Source organism: Rhinichthys klamathensis, unplaced genomic scaffold, assembly GCF_029890125.1.
Source record: "Rhinichthys klamathensis goyatoka isolate OS25496 unplaced genomic scaffold, OSU_Roscu_1.1 h1tg000135l_1, whole genome shotgun sequence".
Taxonomy (NCBI): domain Eukaryota; kingdom Metazoa; phylum Chordata; class Actinopteri; order Cypriniformes; family Leuciscidae; genus Rhinichthys; species Rhinichthys klamathensis.
This window is the reverse complement of record NW_026606670.1, coordinates 929,301-950,077: the sequence shown is the minus strand read 5'-3', so window position 1 is coordinate 950,077 and position 20,777 is coordinate 929,301. Positions and strand designations below refer to the sequence as shown.

Here is a 20,777-nt window from a genome sequence, read left to right as displayed (position 1 = left end):
AAATGTCAGAAACCCACAACGATGGCTAAATAATAATTATATATCATGTACACAGATGCAACACTTGTTGTCTGATGCTACGGTTAATTAAACTTTTTGACTTATCATGTCTGAGAGTGGTTTCGTCAGAGACCATAGACTGAATATAGATGCCGCATTAGCTGCCGTGTATATCTAAGGTGTATATGCAGGTCCGCCATATTGGAGAGGTCAAGGTCCGTCCGTGTGTGCAATAGGGAGCATATCGGCCCCCTTCCAACCGATTTTCACAAGATTGGGGTTACCATAAACGTCGACCAATTGTGCATGTTGTAGACTGAGTATTAGTAAATAATAATAATAATAATAATAATAATAATAATACAGCTGATCATAATAATACAGCTGATCACGGAGTGAGATGGTCATAAATTAATATAGCTATCCAAAAACACTCATAATATATTAATTAATTAATCATTCATTAGTAAACCATAGTAAATAGCAGCATACGTTAACATGGTAATCTCTCTTTCTCTGTATAATATAGTTCTCCTTGTTGACCTTTCCAAGATGGCGGCGCAATTGATCAGACCAACGCGACATCTCCGTGTTAATATCTATGACGAAGATCGTTTAATTACGTGGTAGCTCTTCGCTTCCTTGAAAGTCAAGGAAATCACCGGGGTCACCTTTTTATTCTTATTTTATTTAAAAACACTCCAAATGGCACTTTTCTGTTACTGGAACAGTCATTGGCGTTGTGTTGAGAAAAGACGGACAGATGTCGTGCAGCAGGTTTTTGTGACAGGGCGCTTCCAGTGAATGTGCTGGGCGTGTGTGAAGATAACGCAAACAAGGGCTGGATGTGAAAACTGTCAGGAACAGATAAACCTCAGTAACCGTCGACCCCCGGCCTACAATAAGTCAGTCTTTCTACTGACAAAAGTGTCATGCAGTCAAAAGTGAGTCCAGATACTCCACATTTACAGCACTGCTCGATGATTTGCCCGTCTGACTTTATACAGTAAGTTTCGACAGATAATGATTAGGTGAGACTCCTAAACTTCATTTTGTTCGTCTTTTTCTCCAAATGTATGAGACAATGTTGCGAATGACAAGATTTACAATCGGTAAACTGCAACAGTGTAACATTACCTGCTCTCGGTCGGATACATTATATAATTTGCCTAATCGGACATCAAGAACACCGTGGAGAAGTCAAGTGTCCAAGAATGGATCATATGAGTTCCTTGTGTTGCCTGTGTATAAGGGAAGAAACATGTCCAGGCTCTTTTATCTCAAAACTGGAGGGTTATTTTTACCCAAGAGTATGTGGACACACTCCAGACACACGGTTGCTCTCTACAGCACATCTACAGACTCCAAACAAACCTCAAAGACTGCGGTAAATCAGGAGAGTAAGGTTAAAACCTCAGAAAGCACGTTGCCTGTACCCTCAGAAGATGTCAATAAGTTGCTACAGCTGGCGTATCCTCAGCGATGGAGACTGACAGGCAAGTCAAATGCTTATGTTCTGTGTTTAGTTACATCCGAAGGCTCTTGATTGGTTTTGATAGTTTTCTGAGATGAATCCATATGTAAAGTTTTACATCCTTTACAAAAAATTGACCATGATAAATATACCAGATTGTGGCACTTTTCATTTACTAATAAGAGATACATACATGTTTGAAGAACATACATTACTTTACAACGAATTTGCTAGATATATCCAGATAAAAGGACAATTTTGTAAAATAAAATAGACCAATAATCAATTTGTATACTGTGTAAATTTTGTAAATATCTTAATTTGTATATCGAAAATATAAAAAAGAACAGATTGTAAATGACTGTCAAACAAAGGAAATCATCATCAACCACAACAAATTCCACTTGTGCAAATATAACTTCTGCTAATTGTACCTGATTAATGAATGGATATTTTGTTTGTCCCTTATAATTTACTTTGTGAATGACTTTCTGACTCTCCTCATAGCTGCCGTGAGCTTTCTGGTGATCGCAAGCTCTGTCACCATGTCTGCACCATTTTTTCTGGGACAAGTGATAGACACCATCTACTCTAGCCCCACAGAGGACTTCACCGCCTCCCTTACCTCCCTGTGTTTCATGCTAACAGGTGTCTTCCTCTGTGGAGGCGCTGCAAATGCTGCTCGTGTCTACCTGATGCAAATCTCAGGTGAAGTCTCCACGCGCATCCACGTGAACTTACAAAGATGCTTTATAGAGAATTTTGTGGCTTACGGACTACCGTTCAAAAAGTTTAGGGTCAATACGATTTTTTTTTATTTTGAAAGAAATTTTTACTTTTAATTAGCAAAGATATTTAGAAAATCTATTTCAAATAAATGCGGTTCTTTTGAACTTTCTATTCACCAAAGAGTCCTAAGAGTTTTGTTTTTCAACAAAAAAAACCCCATCTCATCGACCCCAATCTTTTAAAATGTAGTCTACGTCTTTATTGATTGAATGTATTTGTTCTGTAATGCTTACGTCTATTTTTTTATTCTTTACTCCATTAAATAGAATCATTCCATGTGATTCACTGAGTTGACCATTACTGTGCTCGCGCTTTAATAAGTCTTTCTCTGCTTTCACAGGGCAACAGATTGTACGAAACTTGCGCGAAACCCTTTTCTCCTCGATTTTGAAGCAGGAGGTGGGATTCTTTGATAAGACCCGAACGGGTGAGCTCATTAACCGGCTTTCGGCAGACACGGCCATCGTTGGACGCTGCCTCACTGACAACCTGTCTGATGGGCTGCGATCCCTCGCCCAGGCGGGGGCCGGGGTTGGCATGATGGTGAGACGCTTGTGATAGTTTGACATTTTAGCAGTTAATTCTCTTTACGAATATCACATTTTAACTGCACTGATTTGAAACTAGCCGCCATGATTCTGCTTTATATAAAAACATTTAACTCATCACTTCCTCATCTGTTTCCAAAACAGAAGACAGACAAATGCAGTGAATCTGGTGTAGTACTGTTTTGTACTCATAAATGCATCTCTTTTTATCATCACTGACTAATTCAACTCTTGAACTTTCTCTTTCTCAGTTATATGTGTCACCTAGTCTGGCAGCCTTTGTGCTGATGGTTGTTCCTCCTATTGCCTGCCTGGCGGTAATTTTCGGTAGATTCCTACGATCCATATCAAGACGCACACAGGATGCATTGGCAGAGGCCACACAGGTAAGAGGTCATGTTTCCTTTTAATGGGGCTTTATTGCAGATTTGAAACTAAGCCTTTGGACTGTAATAATTTGATTGCTGAATTCATTGCTCTATTGTAAGTGTAATGACAGCAAGTGGGAAGGGATCCATTTACTCTGTAGCTGCTCTGCATCTCCTAGTTGGCAGAAGAGAGGATCAGCAACATGCGGACAGTCCGAGCTTTTGGAAAAGAGCTGACAGAGGTGCAGAAGTACTCAGAAAAGGTTGACCATATTTTTGAACTAGCTAAGAAAGAGGCTGTGCTTTCCGCTGGATTCTATGGAGTGGTGAGATTCTTCTTACTTAAAAGTAGTATTTAATCAGTAAGGCAGTTTAAGATTATCTGTCCAGTCCAGTTCTTCTGCTCTGATGTTTTCATTTCTGTTGCAGACGGGACTGAGTGGAAATGTCATCATCCTGAGTGTGTTGTATAAGGGAGGTCTGCTGATGGCCAGTGAAGCCATGACCGTTGGGCAGCTCTCTTCTTTCCTAATGTATGCCTTCTGGGTGGGCATTAGCATCGCAGGTGAGGATGTTAGCTCAGAGCAACACTATATGAATATACACTACTGTTCAAAAGTTTGGGGTCAGTAAGATTTGTTTTATTTATAGAAACTAATACTTTTATTCATCAAGGATGCATTAATCAAAAGTGACAGTAAAGACATTTATAAGATTTTTTTTACACAATCATTTTTACACAAGATTTAAATTTTGTTTTAAAAATGCTGTTCTTTTGACCTTACTTTTTGTCAAAGTATCACTGTTTCCACAAAAAACTTCTTGAGCACCAGAATGATTTTTGAAGGATCATGTGACACCGAAGACTGGACACCGCTGCTGAAAATTCAGCTTTGCCATCACAGGAATAAATGTAATTTTAAAATATATGAAAAAAATTATTAAAAGTTATTTTAAATTTCACAATATTACTGTTTTTACTGTATTTTTGATAAAAATGAATGCAACGTTTTTTAGCATAAGAAACTTCTTTCAGAAATGTTGAAAAATCATTTCGACCCCAAATTTTGGAAAGGTATTTTATGTCCCTCAACATACATTAATTTTCTGATAAACTTTTCAGTTCAGTTCAGCCATATTCAGACTTAATTTTCAAATTCCTCATGGGCTGGTTTACATAGAATTCACTTCATTTATGTCATTGGGTCCCAAGGCAAGCGTTATAATTTTTGTAGCCAGAGTGCAACATGTAGAAAAGAATAGGTTTCTTTCAACACAGTTCTGTTGGGATTTCCCAACAAAACCGCTCTTGTGGCGGTGGAACACTAGGCCTTATTCATAGGCAGAAACCTGTTTAGCTGTAATTTTTGTTCTGTGTAGAAGTTTTTAAAGTACTCTACAACTTTCTGTGGATTAATTTAAGGTTTCAGCTCTTTCTATTCTGAGTTGATGAAGGGACTTGGTGCTGGGACTCGTCTATGGGAACTCATGGACCGAAAGCCAGAATTTCCCCTCAATGGTAATTATAATTTCCTTTCTAAATAATGCCTAAAATGCACAATACTTTATCTTTTCATACGTGAATGGAAGTAAGGTAATTATCTTTTTGTTGATTTTTTTCTTCTTTAGAGGGGCTTGTGTTGAAACCAGAGCAGTTTAAAGGAGAACTGGAGTTTCGTAATGTGTGTTTTGCTTACCCAACGAGAAAGGATTCGCCCATCTTCCAGGATCTAAGTTTGTCTGTGCCGGCGGGGTCAGTAATGGCAGTAGTGGGATCCAGTGGCTCTGGCAAATCCACACTGGTGTCTTTGTTACTCCGGCTGTATGATCCTGATTCAGGTGAGAACTGAAAGTAAGAACATAGTGGAATAATAGGTAATAATAACTAAGATATGACAGCAGTAAAAATGCAGAGAAACATGTGTAGTTTTTATTTAAATGCAGGTGTGGTCACTGTTGATGGCCGTGATGTACGAGACTTGAATCCTTACTGGCTGAGGAGTCACATTGGTACTGTAAGCCAGGTAAGAAAAGCCACCAGAAGAAAGAATTAGACCATATGCTACCTCCATTTTACAAATCTCTGCGTGTGAATATGTTTTTTGTAGGAGCCGGTTCTTTTTTCTTGTTCCATTGCTGAGAACATCGCTTATGGGGCGACAGACCCAAGTCAGGTCACAGTAGAGGACATCTACAGGGCAGCACAAATAGCCAATGCTCATGACTTCATCCAGGATTTCCCTAAGGGCTATGATACACTGGTAGGAGAGAAGGGGGTACTGCTGTCAGGTAGGAAAAACCTCCAGTAAAACTCATGTTTGTGACGGGACAAATCTGTCTGTTTGTAATTCACTTGACAATTAATGCATAACTACACTGATTTGTTGAATGAACAGGAGGACAAAAGCAGAGAGTCGCCATAGCACGAGCCTTGCTGAAGGTAATCTGTCCTCTTTAGTATTAGACTGAATTTTAAATCTTTTTTTGTTTACCTTGATCTCATGCTTATTTGTTGCTTTTCACAGAATCCCAAAATACTTTTATTGGATGAAGCCACAAGGTGAGATACTGTTTGATTACTTCAACTTATAATTAACATGTAAATTGATGGATAAATGAGAAGTTTAATAACAATTAAAAATTGTAAAAAATTATAACATTTTTAACATGTGGAGATTTTTTATTTTTATGATTTTCTAAATTCCTAAATGAGTCATATAATCTCTTTTTGGCTTGTCCCCGCCACCATTTTTTTCCAACTTTTATAACTTTTAAAAGCTAGTTAGCTCTTGCTTTTTAGACAGGTCTTTATTCTTTGTCTATATATAGTATATATGTTAGTTCATATTTTAGTTAACAATGTATTATTTTAAAAGATGTGTCCTTGATGTGTCAATCCTTTTACAATCATATCTTTCCATTTTTAAAATAATAGTGAACTACTCCAAAAAACAAAAACGAACAAACAAAAAAACATCATCATGACATCATCCTTTCAGGATCATTGAAGGACAATTCAAAGTCTTGACTTTATCATCACTTTAACTTGTTTCATTATGTTTGTCAGTACTGTAATGTACAATCTTTAAATATCGATCTTGTTGCCATGATTTTGTACAGAACCTTAAGCACTGATGGCTTGTGTCATGATGAGAATATACTGTATCTGTTCAATATAAATAAGACTTGCCCTGGTCTCTGTTTCAGTGCTCTGGATGCAGAGAATGAGTTTCTGGTACAGGAAGCATTAGAGAGGCTGCTGGACGGTCGCACAGTGTTGATCATCGCTCACCGTCTCTCCACCATCCAGAGCGCAGATGCCGTGGCTGTGCTGGACCAGCACCGCGTGATGGAGATCGGCAGCCATGCCCAACTCCTTGCCAATGACCAGGGGCTCTTCCACAAGCTGATGGAGAAGCAGGCCTTCCTGCTGTCCGAGCAAAAAAAGGCTCTCTACAAATAGGAGAAACAGTCATTTAAAGACAACAAAGAGAGTGCACACATTCAAACATCTTTAAATGCTCTTGATATGTTTTATTGTGTTTTTGAGCACTCTGAAAGACTGAAATGTAGCTATTTAGCTTTTGCAGTGTCATAAACTGCCAAGTAACTGGAAACCAGTTGTATACTGATCATTGTTAATTACAATGGCAGACAGTCACAGCGTACATGCTGTGGACATGATTTAATACTCGTCAGAGTTGCGAAATACAATGCTTTTAAAATTGTTTTATGCTTTCATAGCCCAAGAAAAACAGTAATACATTTGAATGGAAAAGCTTGAAAGGGATATGAGGTAGATTTGAAATATGAGACCAAGTTACTTGATGCTACTATTACTTGTAATAAATCATGTCAGTCATTTATTAAGAATCAGGTGATAATCAGCTTATTGAAGTGTACATAGGGCCTTATTCATGATACATGAGCAGAACTCATTTCTGTGTAAAGGAGACAGAAAAACATTTTTAAAAAAACTTTAAAAAGTGAATTGCATTTGATTCAATAGGAAAATTTACACAAGAATGATTTATGAACAATTTACACAAATTAATTCTGCTTATGTTTTACAGGTAATAGATAATGAAGGGTTTTTTTTCGGGGTAGGGGAATTACAGAAACATTGGTGCTTCTGTCTATTCTTATCGCCTTTGTTAATGACACAGATGTCAATGTATCGTGCCTAAATCATAAACCTCAAAGCTTTTACTGGGATGAAATCCAACTTCAAATTTTTGTCAGTAATGAAGATACTGTTTTAGAAGGAGCACCTGTTAAAACCATTGTAAAAGAAAAAAGGATATATATTATTGTCTCGGTTGTACTTGAAAGTAGACACTATAAGAGAGATTTTTACTTGCATACAATATATATATATATTTATATATGTAGCATTAGGACAAGATTAAATCTATTCAGAATTTTAGAAGATTTTAATATTTCTTGTGGTAACTTATTAGGTTTCAGTTAGTGAAATGTGTATGTTTGACTGTTGTTTTTTTTATTTTCTATTGTTTTATCTGCACTCTTAATAAATTACATTGAAACATTGAAATTACATTGAAACATTACTTACAACACTGCCCTGTCCACATGCCATGTCATCGAGAACAGTTAAACAACTTGAGTTACCAAAAGAGCGTGCTGTTTACCCTTGAAAATAAATTACAAGCTAATCTTGAAACCAAGAGTGTCAGCAAAAGTGGGTTAAGTAAAAAGGGGGATCTACTATGGAAAATGATGGATGATGCAAGAGACTGTTCAGTCTCCAAAATGGTTATGGTCACTCCTTTAGTAAGCAACTCTACTACTACACCTCAGCGATTAAGTGGTTTCATTAATTGCCCTCACTGTCCCCCTCTCTTATCCTCAGAAACTAAACCACAAAGTCTGATTAAGTTCAAGCAGGGAGGTTGTAGCTCAGGCAGGCTGTGTTGTAAGCTGCTTACCCTCAGTGACTGTGGCGGCTCTCTTCGTCGACTCGCTCAACATAAGCTCTAAGGCCAACTATGGCAGGGTATCTGCTTGCAGAGACGGGCCTCTTGAGTAAAGCATGCAGAGCAGCCACACACCTCCCTGCACTGGAAAAAGAAATCATCACCAGGAATCATAATGATTTTTTTTTGTCTTGTTTTCCAGCAAATATAGCTATATATCTTATAACAATATATCTATATTTATTATAACAAGGTTTACATAAAAAGCAAAATAGCACAGGCATGTGCTAATAGGCAGGCTATTAGCACATTAAAGCCCCCTAATTTTTTTTAAAATTTTGACTTCACTTACCCTCAAGTTGTTCCAAACCTGTATAAGTTTCTTTCTTGCGTTGAACACAAAAGAAGATATTTTGAAGAATGTTGGTGATTAAACAGTTGACAGTTGTCATTGACTTGCATTTAGGAAACAAATTATAACATGGAAGTCAATGACTACTCTCAACTGTTTAGTTACCAATATTCACGTCAGCAAAGTATATGAGAATAATGAGATCAAATATTGGCTGTGCAGTGTGCACAAATCTCTAAACGTATCTTACAATTGACAGTGTGGGAAATGGCTAGTAGCAACATAAACACCGCCCCCACACCATATACAGCTCATGCTGTGGTCTGGAATGATGACTATCAAACCATAGAAGGACAGTCATGCTCACTACGAACCTAGGGATAGCGGGAGACACGCCGCTTCACTAGGAAGTCACCCCTCGCTTGCCCTGCAAAAGCCTAATATGGTTGAAGGATGGGGAAAAGCTCCAACTGAACATACACATATCCTCAATAGTGCGCATGGGGACAAACACGAAGAGTATATAAGGTTTTCATGGGTCAGTCAGTCCGTGACTGGATCCATCAGCGGTTGTGTTCAGCACTGAGCTTCATCAGAGAAAGGTAAGAGAAAAGGTTTTATGCGCTACTAGTGTAGTCACGCGGACTAACAGAAAAACTTTTAAAGGCAACTAACGTCTACGAGATATAGCTAAAGGGTTTGCAATAAGTTATAAACTGATCGAGCATAAAGAAAATTGCATAATTACGTTTTCATAAATTAATCATTGAATGCATTTATAATGATTTGTATATTTTGATTTGTCATTCATATACTTGACGTGACAGCATGTAAGAATCATATATTAGAAAATGAAGATGTATTTAAAAATATTACTATTATAAAAAGATTAAGTTATATTTATGACAAAAGGTCATAACTAATAATATTACTTTATTACTAGTTGATTTATTCATTAATGTTTCCATTTCTACGGCACTTGTTGTGCACTAAAAAAAGTCAAATAAACTTAATTTCATTTTAATTGCTGCCAAGTTACAACCTGCAGTAATCACTGGATCATCACTTTTTAACCACTTGGAATTTCATTACTGATTAATAAAATTAAGTTAAAAACAAAGACTTATAAGATGAGTCTGAGTCATGAAACTGACTTATAAAACTCAAGTACAAAGGACAGAAAATATTATGACAATTTAAATGGATGGAAACAAAGTGTTATAATGATAAAAAATCATTTTTGTATGTGTATATAACTTATGCATGCATTGCTGTAGAATCACTTAATTCGATTTAACTTTTTGCACAAGGCTGCACCCAATCCAATATTTCTCAATGTTCAATCCGAGAACACGCAACTATTTTTCAAGGTGGTTTCGTAGGAATTCATACAATGTGAATTTTTTGAAAAGAGTAAGCATGAAGGTCTACCCCTAAACTTAACCATCAGTGGGGGGGGTAAGCAGAGCGTACAAAAACGTGCAAATCAGATCATACGAATTCATATGAATTATTCACCACAACGTATAGTTACAATTTGCCATGAGAGTGTTTTGTTATGTCCCTCATTAGAATCCATCAAGATGTGTGACGACGAAGAGACCACCGCCCTGGTGTGCGACAACGGTTCAGGCCTGGTCAAGGCTGGATTTGCTGGTGATGACGCCCCCAGAGCTGTCTTCCCCTCCATTGTTGGTCGCCCCCGTCACCAGGTATGTTGCATTTCGCCATTTTTAAAATAATTAACAAGCTTTAGCTATTGTAACATTTGCGACATTAAAAATTCCCTTTTTCTTCTTCCAGGGTGTCATGGTGGGTATGGGTCAGAAGGACTCATACGTAGGAGATGAAGCTCAGAGCAAGAGAGGTATCCTCACTTTGAAGTACCCCATCGAGCACGGTATCATAACCAACTGGGATGATATGGAGAAGATCTGGCACCATACCTTCTACAACGAGCTCCGCGTGGCCCCTGAGGAGCACCCAACTCTTCTGACTGAAGCTCCTCTTAACCCCAAGGCTAACCGTGAGAAGATGACCCAGATCATGTTCGAGACCTTCAACGTCCCAGCCATGTATGTGGCCATTCAGGCTGTGCTGTCCCTGTACGCTTCTGGCCGTACCACTGGTGAGGCAATTATGTTAACACCTAACACTCCCACTAATCATATATTTTGAAGAACGTCCAGTTTTACGTTAATCTAACGTGCAGTTTTACATATCTGCAAAAAATGTGCTAATTTATAAGTCTTTTCTGACCTGTTTTTCTATATTTAAGGTATTGTGCTGGACTCTGGTGATGGTGTGTCCCACAATGTCCCCATCTATGAGGGTTATGCTCTGCCCCACGCCATCATGCGTCTGGATTTGGCTGGTCGCGATCTGACCGACTACCTCATGAAGATCCTGACCGAGCGTGGATATTCTTTCGTCACAACTGGTAGGAAAATGAATTTTTTCAATTTCACAATCATTCCTGTGTTGTTTTCTTCTGTTTATATAAGATTTGTCACAACAACTCATTGAATTTCTTTTCAAATGTGTCTTTCAACTCATATTTGTTGCATTTGTTGAAGGATGCACAATATTTTAGCACCATAATGGTTATTGGCCAAAGTTTTGTTTTTAATATATCATGTAAGTCATTGTTGGATATACACTACCGTTTTTACTACCATACAGTTTTTTTAAAAGAAATTAATACTTTTATTAAGCAAGAACGCATTCAATTAATCAAAAATGACAGTAAATACTTTAAAAATGTTACAAAACATTTCTATTTGAAATAAATGGTTTTCTTTCGAATTTTAAAGTTTTGAACCTGAAAAAAGTATCAGTTTTCACAAAAATATTAAGCAGCACGACGGTTTTCAACATTGATAATATTACGAAGAAAATTTTCTTGAACACCTAATTAGCATGATTTAGAATGATTTCATTTGACTGAAGTGAAGACTGGAGTAATGACAATCAGCTTTAGGCTTTTTCAGCTTTTAAAAAAACAAAACTTATTTTAAATTGTAGTAATATTCAAAAATGTTACTGTTTGTTTTGTTTTGATTAAATACATGCAGCCTTGGTGAGCATAAGAGACTTTTTTCAAAAATTCAGACCTACCCCAAACTTTTCCTATACAATTTTTGGTTTGTTTTGTTATGTTATGTTGAAAACAACTGACTTACTTATACACTCCGTTTACAGCTGAGCGTGAGATTGTCCGTGACATCAAGGAGAAGCTGTGCTACGTGGCTCTGGACTTTGAGAATGAGATGGCCACTGCCGCCTCTTCCTCTTCCCTGGAGAAAAGCTACGAGTTGCCCGACGGCCAGGTCATCACCATTGGCAATGAGCGTTTCCGTTGCCCAGAGACCCTCTTCCAGCCTTCTTTCATTGGTGCGTAAAAACAAACACTATTAAAAATGCTGCGTTTTTCCATACAGCTTTTAGTTTGATTAATAAGGTGTTTCTGGACAGGTATGGAGTCTGCTGGAATCCATGAGACCGCCTACAACAGCATCATGAAGTGCGACATTGACATCAGGAAGGATCTGTATGCCAACAATGTCTTGTCAGGTGGTACCACCATGTACCCAGGTATTGCTGACCGTATGCAGAAGGAGATCACCGCACTGGCCCCCAGCACAATGAAGATTAAGGTACTGTAATGCATCTGTGGTTATCTTCTAACATGCTCCTGTTCCCTATTGATAGAGCAATATGCATCACTGACATGCTCATGTGTCTCCTCATTCTGACAGATCATTGCCCCACCTGAGCGCAAATACTCTGTATGGATCGGTGGCTCCATCCTGGCTTCCCTGTCCACCTTCCAGCAGATGTGGATCACCAAGCAGGAATACGATGAGGCAGGCCCCAGCATTGTCCACCGCAAGTGCTTCTAAATCCATCATCTGCATCTGTTTGCTGTGGATCACGCAATAATAGAGAATACTGGACATTCATCATTATAGGCCAGCTTTGGTACAGATTTATTTTGTACCCATGTGTTACATACCCTGGATTACCAAGCAGGAACACGATGAGGCAGGCCCCAGCATTGTCCAAAGAGACACAATCAAGATCCAGAAAACCGTTATACCATGTTGTCTATCACAAGACTGTAATCTGTACATAAATAGTCATTAATTTATTAAAGTCCATTATTTGGTTTATGTGACACGTTTGTGTTAATAAATTGTTTGACTTGAAACTGGAAATTTAGGCCCGGTTTTACAGACAGGGCTTAGATTAAGCCAGGATTAGGCTTTTGGTAAAATTAGGTCATTTAAGTAGCTTTTATAAACGTACCTTAGAAAAAAAAAACATCATTGGTGTGCATCTTGAGACAAAAAAAAAAATGACACTGACATATTGTAAGATATGTCGGTTTTAACAGCTCAAACATGCATTTTAGTCTGGGACTTGTCTGTAAAACTGTGGGTTAGTGATCTAGAGTGTTGATGAAAAGCAAAAAAAGTATGATCTAATTATTTTCAGGAAGCTTAGCTGATAAAGTAAGATTCATAGTGCAGTTTGCTTTGTGTACAAAGTATTTAAGTTTACAAAAATCAAAAAGTCAATTGAACTATTCCAATATTCCTGAAAATAGAGAAAGTTGACCTCCTTCTGACCTGAATGCAATGAGCTACATTTCCCTCCTGAAGAACCAGGGTGGGATCCTCACCAATTCCATCAAAGAGAATAAATAATTACACTTAAAAAAAAAAACGTTTTCAATCACATTTCAGATTTCAATTTGCCATGAATGAGTCACAAATCCTAAAACTAAAATGTGCCTGATTCAAAATCCTTGAGGTCAAAAGGTGATTGTTTTTATAGGAGGTTTTTGAGGTCAGGGGGCTGTTCCATAAATGAAGCTTAGAAAAGCGGGGATTAAACTCCAAAACCGGACTTGAATGAGCCTAACAAATAAATTGGGGCTAAAGTGGTTCCATAAAAGGTAATTGAAGTTCACGCAATCTCATTAATTTGATCCAGGTTTATCTAGTCTAGATAATTGCGTGTGCACGCGTTTCTGAAGCAGCCATAGAGGTCGATCGTGGATCAAATCGATCCACCATCAATCAGCGTATATTTTGTGCTGTTTTATGCGTTTGTGACATGTTTTTTTTCCCCCTTCAGTGCAAAAATTACATTTTACAGTTATATTCTCCATCTGTAAATGTTAGAAAGTCGTGCAAATGTATCCATTTTGCTGCTAATCTTCATATTGAACGAGCGCTGCTGCGCGCATGCGCGCCAAATAGGAGCGCAATAATTCTGACTAAAATATACATTTTGCTTGGAAAATTAATATGAGATATTTTCTAACACTAGAAATATCTTCTAATTATAATAATTTCTCTTTAGGATGTTGGATAAGTTGCAGTGAACTTCTAGCTCATTACACTCATATATTTTATAGCCTACTTCTAATAAAAAAAAGAAATTGAACAGAAGTAGCCTAATTCAGGGAAGATTTTTTTTAAGAAACTAAATATATAAAGATACAAAATATAGTTTTGGGTATAGGACCTATGCTACTTTATAAAGATGATATATACTTATTTAGAATGCTGAGAAGTACAGCTTTTAATACAATCATTTTTTTGAGAAAGCAAGAATCCCCAGCTTTAAATGAGTGGTTAGATTTAGTTTCTAAAGTACATTATGGAGAGGATAACATTAAATTAAGAACAAATGTATACATTTTGAAAAGATATGTGCAACTCTAAAATCAAAGAATATTCCATAAAATAAAGGAATATATATTGGCCTACATTAACTATACATTTTTATGTAACCTTCCCTTTTATTTCTAGTTATTTGTTATTTTATTTATTTACTTATTTAATATTGAATATTTGATATTTAAATAATATTACTTGAATAACTATTAGGAATTATGTGTCATTCATTATAAGAGTTTGATATATGTGAATGTTATATTTTATTAATATTTATTTATTGTTTTATTTATATGTATGTGTTGGTATTATCACAAAAGAAAAAAAAAAGTAGAAGGAAAAATAAGGAATATTTATTGGGGGAAAATATGATGTCTTTAAAGGAACTGTCCATTTGTATAATTGTGTTAAATGTGTTTGAATTGAAAGACATAATAAAGTACATAAAAAAAATATATATATATATATATATATATATATAAGAGACAGTGCAGAAAAAAGAATTCTCTGATAACCGAGGCATTCCTTAATTAAAATGTCTTTATTACAAAAATGACATGTCCTAAACGGACAACTTTAAAACGCCTTATATATTGTCTATTGTAGCCTTATTTAAGTTGATTTTCTGTATACTGTGTATTTATAAAGTCCAATAATGGTATTAGAGACTGTCAGTGGTAATATCATTGTGTTCTTGTCGGTCAGTGTTGAGGATCTGTGTAACAACTGAGGCTTAGCCTGACAGTTAGCCTGCCCTGGACCAGGCTAGTTTCCCAGCATAAGTTGCCAGGGTAACTGAGTTTGAACTATTTTAAGTTTGATTTATGAAACCGAATCTACCAAAAATAAGCCTGACTAACCGAAATAAGCCTGGCTTATACTCTAATCTTGGTTTATGGAACAGCCCCCTGGTCTGGTTTTTCCAGACAAGCACCATCGTCCATATGTTATGTGTGAATAGAACGCGATAAATAATGACAGTACGGCTACTTTCTGGCACAAATGTTCACGTGAGTATACTTATCGCAGTGTAACGTGTTTTGTGGTCGTTTAAAACGCTGTTCAAAGGTTATAAGCAACAACAAGTATATAAAAATCAATACTTTTAAGACCCCAAACACCTCCTCTGGGAGGTCAAGTTATAACCGTAGAGAACAACACCTGTTGATTCCTTCGAGTGATTTCCAGCGCCTTCACCACAGGGCGGAGCTATAGCCGTGTTTTACAAAGCAAGGTTGACGTCTGCAGGCTACAAGCGCCATCTGTTTACCTTCTCGACCCTGCCTTAATCAAAACGGTAAGTAAATACAATATCAAAACACGGCTCTTGTTACTATTGACAGGTTTTTATGGCATAAATCTTCATTCAACTTGCTTCCGCTCATTGCGGTCACATGACACGCGCTTTAAACATTATTAGTCGACGTATAATGCAGCTTTAACCTCTATTTTAATTACTATACCGCACAACGTTTGATTGCATTTAGATATGCATTGTGCCAAACGCTGATATTTAACGTTGACTACTTACAGTATAAAGAAAGGCTTTCGTTTCTCTGTACAGTCGCACTGTCGATGGCAGCACATTATATATGCTACGTATAAAATGTACTAATGTCTTCCCTTTATTCGTGTGTTTTAGATTAGCGAACTGTATAACTGAAGTCAGCATTCATGTTTATCGTCACCTTATGAACCCTAATATGCAAATGCGTTAAGAGGTTCAGAGAGCTCCGAGATGACGCCATAGTTAAGTAGGTGTGTACACGAAGGGGGCGTATCGAAGAGAGAAACTCAGCGATTGGCTTTCGCTTGCGTATTTGAACTCTGTTGCCATAGTAATTTGGTTTAAAAGTCTGGCGCGAGAAGAGGGCTGATTCGGAATAGAATTGCATAATTGCTTTTCAACAGACTGTTACTGCGCTGTAATGTCACCTTTATATGTTTCTCTCTAGTTAAATATGGTGACGAAGAGAATTAGGTCTGAATACATGAAGAAATTTAAAGATCCGAGATGGGACACCTACGCGAAATGTTATGAGGATTTGCTGAACTACAGACTGTCAAGGTATGGCGTTATTATCCTGTCCAATGTCGAGAGCGCATTATTGTAGCGCGAAAGTACATTAATATTATGCGCGAGCGTGAATCTCTCTGCTCGCGCGCGGAATATGATGTGCCGAGCGTGAATCCCCCTGCTCGCGCGCGGAATATGATATGCACAGCGCGAATCTCTCTGCTTGCGCGCGGGAACTGGGCGCGCGCTCTCAGATACACTTCTCTTGTAAGAATTCTCTCTCTGGGCTGAGTGAGCTCGCTGCCTCGCTCAGAGAATATGCCTGCACTTAAAACGTGTTCAGTGCAATCGCGAATTGCTCCTCTTCCCCAGCTAACAATTTTAGGTTATAAGAACGTTTTCATAACGTTCCCATTAAGTTATAAAAACGTTATTTCTAAATGTTCTAGGGAATTTCAAAAAGTCCAGTTTTTTAGACGTTGTATTAACGTTATATCTTGGTTATAAGACCGTTCAATTCTCCCGTTATGTAAACGTTGTATTAATGTTTTTTCCTGGTTATAATAACGTTAGAACGTTCAATTCTCCCTTTATATAAACGTTGTATTAACGTTCTTGCTTGGTTATAAGAAGTTATTCAAACGTTCAATTCTCCCATTATATAAACGTTCTCTTAATGTTTTTCTAAGATAATGAAAAACGTTTCATTCATAACAAGGTAGCCTATATAATAGGCCTATATGAAGAACCTAAAACAAGAACTTTCAGATTTTAAAATTAAGACAAAAATAAATAAAAAAGACCCATGAATCATGTCTATAATATGTGTAATGTAGTCCACTGAAGTCGAGTTGAATTGAACCCAAGTAGGCCTATAGTTTATTCCAATAAACCGATTTGGGTTGAAGTGACCATATGAAATTAACATAAACATAAACTTGGAAATTGTTGTAAAAATGAGCTATATAAATTAAATTAACTTTAACTTGTGGATGTCATTGGTTGTTTTTAGTCATAATCCTTGTCCTTGTGTTCCCATTGTCTCTTGTCTAGCTTTGTTCCCTGTACCATTGTTGGTGATTCTATGTTTAGTCCAAGTTTATGTTCATGTTAATTTCATATGGTCACTTCAACCTAAATCGGTTTACTGGAATAAACTATAGGCCTACTTGGGTTCAATTCAACTCGACTTCAGTGGAGTAGGCTACATTACACATATTATAGACATGATTCATGGGTCTTTTTTTTTATTTTATTTTAGGTTCTTCATATAGGCTAGGCCTATTATATAGGCTACCTTGTTATATAAAAAACATTAAGAAAGGTTTTAATAATTATTAAAACATTTCTTAATGTTTTTTTTTATTGAATGAAACGTTTTTCATTATCTTAGAAAAACATTAAGAGAAGGTTTATATAATGGGAGAATTGAACGTTTGAATAACGTTCTTATAACCAAACAAGAACGTTAATACAACGTTTATATAAAGGGAGAATTGAACGTTCTAACGTTATTATAACCAGGAAATAACATTAATACAACGTTTACATTACGGGAGAATTGAACTTTTTTTATAACCAAGAAATAACGTTAATACAACGTCTAAAAAACTGGACTTTTTGAAATTCCCTAGAACATTCAGAAATAAGGTTTTTATAACTTAATGGGAACGTTATGAAAACGTTCTTATAACCTAAAATTGTTAGCTGGGGAAGAGGAGCAATTCGCGATTGCACTGAACACGTTTTAAGTGCAGGCATATTCTCTGAGCGAGGCAGCGAGCTCACTCAGCCCAGAGAGAGAATTCTTACAAGAGAAGTGTATCTGAGAGCGCGCGCCCAGTTCCCGCGCGCGAGCAGAGAGATTCGCGCTGTGCATATCATATTCCGCGCGCGAGCAGAGGGATTCACGCTCGGCACATCATATTCCGCGCGCGAGCAGAGAGATTCACGCTCGCGCATAATATTAATGTACTTTCGCGCTACAATAATGCGCTCTCGACATTGGACAGGATAATAACGCCATATCAAGGCGGCTGTTGGAGCAAGCGCACAACCCTTGGTTTTGGGGAGAATGGGGAAGCGAGACAGGCTCCAGTGGCAAATCTACTCCTCTAAGTCGGAATAAAGTCGAACCTCTTAGGATCCACGATGAGAAACCAAAACAATCTGCATGTGTGACACCAGAACCACACGCAGAAGTTCAGGACACTGCAGACACCAGTAAGTCCTCCTGATCGAGCTAACGTTACAGGTTGTCATCTTATGTTGTTTTTCTTTTATAGTATTTACTAAAATAGTTTGTGTGTTCGAGTGTTGTTGTTGTAATCTAAAACTAAATCTACATCTTCGTTAATTAAAACAAAATCTAAATATTAGATTAAAACTTAAACTTGAATGAAAATCGCCTATAAAATAAATATAAATATATAAAAAAAAAAAAAAAAATGACAAAAGCAAAATTACTCAAATTTAAAATAAAACGAAAATATAAAAATAAAAGCTAATTTGAAATATTAATAAATACTGTAATAGTGTATACATAATACTAGAATAACTAGTTCATAAGTTATCAATGTTCATAAGTCTCACATTCTGCAGTATGCAACTCAGTGTTAAGGATTTATACTGACACTGACTGTTGTAAAAAAAAAAATGTGTCAGAAAAATAGGTTTCTATTTTTCATTAAACATCCATATTTATAGTAGTAATAAATTATATGATTATATTATCAAATGTTTTATATACGTTTTTTATTGATTTATAGCTATAAACAGCTACATATGTGTCATAAATTCTTTGTAAATTATGACATAAAGAGATAAACTTTACTGATTTGTTTATAATTTTAAGATGCTGATGCTAAAACCTTTTTTACAGTAAATAACTTTACCGTAGGCGTAGTGAAATATTTACATAAGCACAATTTAGCATAATTTTCAAAGTAACGTTTAACCATGGAAAACTTAATGCCAAGTAATAAAGACACACTAATCTGTGGTACTTGATTAAAATGACTCCAAACACTTTTTCTGTGTTTTCTCATCAGAGCTAGTTACCATAGTTGCTGAGCAGCGTCATCAAGAAGGGGAGGAAGAGAATGCCAGAGAACGCGTTCCTGCTCTCAACCCAGAAACTGACACGAATATCCTGAATACACCAAAGAGCAAACGCCGGTCTTCACACAAGCATACAAGATCAAAGGTCAAGCCTCATGTCACCAAAGACCCTGACAAAGAGAACCGTCACCCTTTTGCCCTGTATGGCTCAGGAGAGAGGCGGACAGATATGGCTTCTAAGAAAACCCATAATGTTGGACCTGCAACATCAACCGCAGAGGTGAGTATCCTTTCAGGGAGCATATCATATCATAAGAGGCTCTTGACCAGTAAGCAAACTTCTGAAAAAAAGACTACTAGAATAAAACAAATATTACAGTTTGGTTAATATAAATATTCCTTATAAATTGAAATGAACAATTACTCTTTCTCTCTTGGATTGTTGCAACTTTAAGGTCACCATCAATCAATTTCACGGTGGACAAAATCAAAACACTTTTTTTCTTGTTTGAGAAGCAGTTTCACTCAGATATACGTCCCAATAGAGAAGAAAAGACTCTCTCAACTTCCATTTCATGCCAACTTTAAAGGGATGAAAATTCTGTCATTATATTACTACTACTTTGAAGAATGTTTCAAATGACCTTTGTCCATCAAAGTCAATGTTGTTTTGTGAGTAAATGATAGAATGTTCATCTGTGGGCAAACTAACCCTTCAAGTACTCATCTGTTTATCATTTTTCATGCCTACTTCATGCAGCCTTTCTTCTGTCTAGATCCATGAGTCAGCGTTGCGAGCAAAAACCAGACGGGAGGTGGAAAAACAGATGAAGAAATCTGACCAACAAAGAGCCAGATCTGCTGACTTCGAAAAGAACGGAAATAAGATTGTCCCTGATTTCAACCCCTGGATGACAGAGTACATGCGCTGCTTTTCTGCTCGGTCTCGGTAGTATTGCTTTCAGAAATCCTTTAAAAATGTCTGTGACTGTATAAACCTCTCAGGCTAAACAACCCAAAACACTCCACGTAATGACTGGAGCATCTGTCCAGTTCACTTGCCTTCTTCCAGATGGGTCACAAGGAATTAAACTCGAGGGTTTTTAGGGGTTTATTTACACAATGGATATGTTGCATTTACTGGTACATACGTATCAAACATGAAAACACAATCCATTGATGCTGCAGGGCAAACTGTCAAACAATCACATGCCTTTTTGATTTTGTAGGTTGCGTAGATTTACAGGCCATGAGATTTACCAGTGTCTCTTTACACTCTCAGCCAAACAATTACTTGAAAGTGTTCAGTAATTGTCAGACAATTAGAGACATATAATGTGATGTGTTGTAATGTCGTGTATTTTCTCCATTGTTTATATTGATTAACAATTAGGCTTAATGTAAAGAAATCTGTTTTGTATTTTTCAGAAATCAGAAAGCACTTACTTAAATAATATTTCCATTATATTAATATCTGTTTTCTTTGATATGAGCCAAATTAGATTTTACTTGTACATTCACTCTAATGGTGCGTTCCATGTGTAT

General features: G+C 36.8%; 3 protein-coding genes across 3 annotated transcripts; all 3 read left to right on the top strand.

Annotated features, from left to right (window-relative positions):
* Positions 1 to 616: 616 nt before the first annotated feature.
* Positions 617 to 7,145, top strand: abcb10 (ATP-binding cassette, sub-family B (MDR/TAP), member 10). Its single transcript, XM_056257146.1, has 13 exons — positions 617 to 1,496; positions 1,982 to 2,182; positions 2,604 to 2,806; positions 3,063 to 3,197; positions 3,359 to 3,505; positions 3,609 to 3,744; positions 4,603 to 4,698; positions 4,809 to 5,018; positions 5,124 to 5,203; positions 5,288 to 5,468; positions 5,576 to 5,619; positions 5,705 to 5,739; positions 6,387 to 7,145. The coding sequence occupies exons 1-13, from the start codon at positions 1,073 to 1,075 to the stop codon at positions 6,640 to 6,642; spliced, it is 2,148 nt and encodes a 715-aa protein (XP_056113121.1). The 5' UTR covers positions 617 to 1,072; the 3' UTR covers positions 6,643 to 7,145.
* Positions 7,146 to 8,961: 1,816 nt separating this feature from the next.
* acta1b (actin alpha 1, skeletal muscle b) lies at positions 8,962 to 12,645 on the top strand. The gene is made up of 7 exons (XM_056257145.1): positions 8,962 to 9,070; positions 10,041 to 10,180; positions 10,272 to 10,596; positions 10,747 to 10,908; positions 11,670 to 11,861; positions 11,943 to 12,124; positions 12,227 to 12,645. Exons 2-7 carry the CDS (start codon positions 10,052 to 10,054, stop codon positions 12,368 to 12,370), a joined length of 1,134 nt encoding a protein of 377 aa, XP_056113120.1. The 5' UTR covers positions 8,962 to 9,070; positions 10,041 to 10,051; the 3' UTR covers positions 12,371 to 12,645.
* Positions 12,646 to 15,391: 2,746 nt separating this feature from the next.
* ccsapb (centriole, cilia and spindle-associated protein b) lies at positions 15,392 to 20,660 on the top strand. The gene is made up of 5 exons (XM_056257142.1): positions 15,392 to 15,452; positions 16,111 to 16,223; positions 18,205 to 18,395; positions 19,223 to 19,512; positions 20,009 to 20,660. The coding sequence occupies exons 2-5, from the start codon at positions 16,117 to 16,119 to the stop codon at positions 20,183 to 20,185; spliced, it is 765 nt and encodes a 254-aa protein (XP_056113117.1). The 5' UTR covers positions 15,392 to 15,452; positions 16,111 to 16,116; the 3' UTR covers positions 20,186 to 20,660.
* Positions 20,661 to 20,777: the final 117 nt, after the last annotated feature.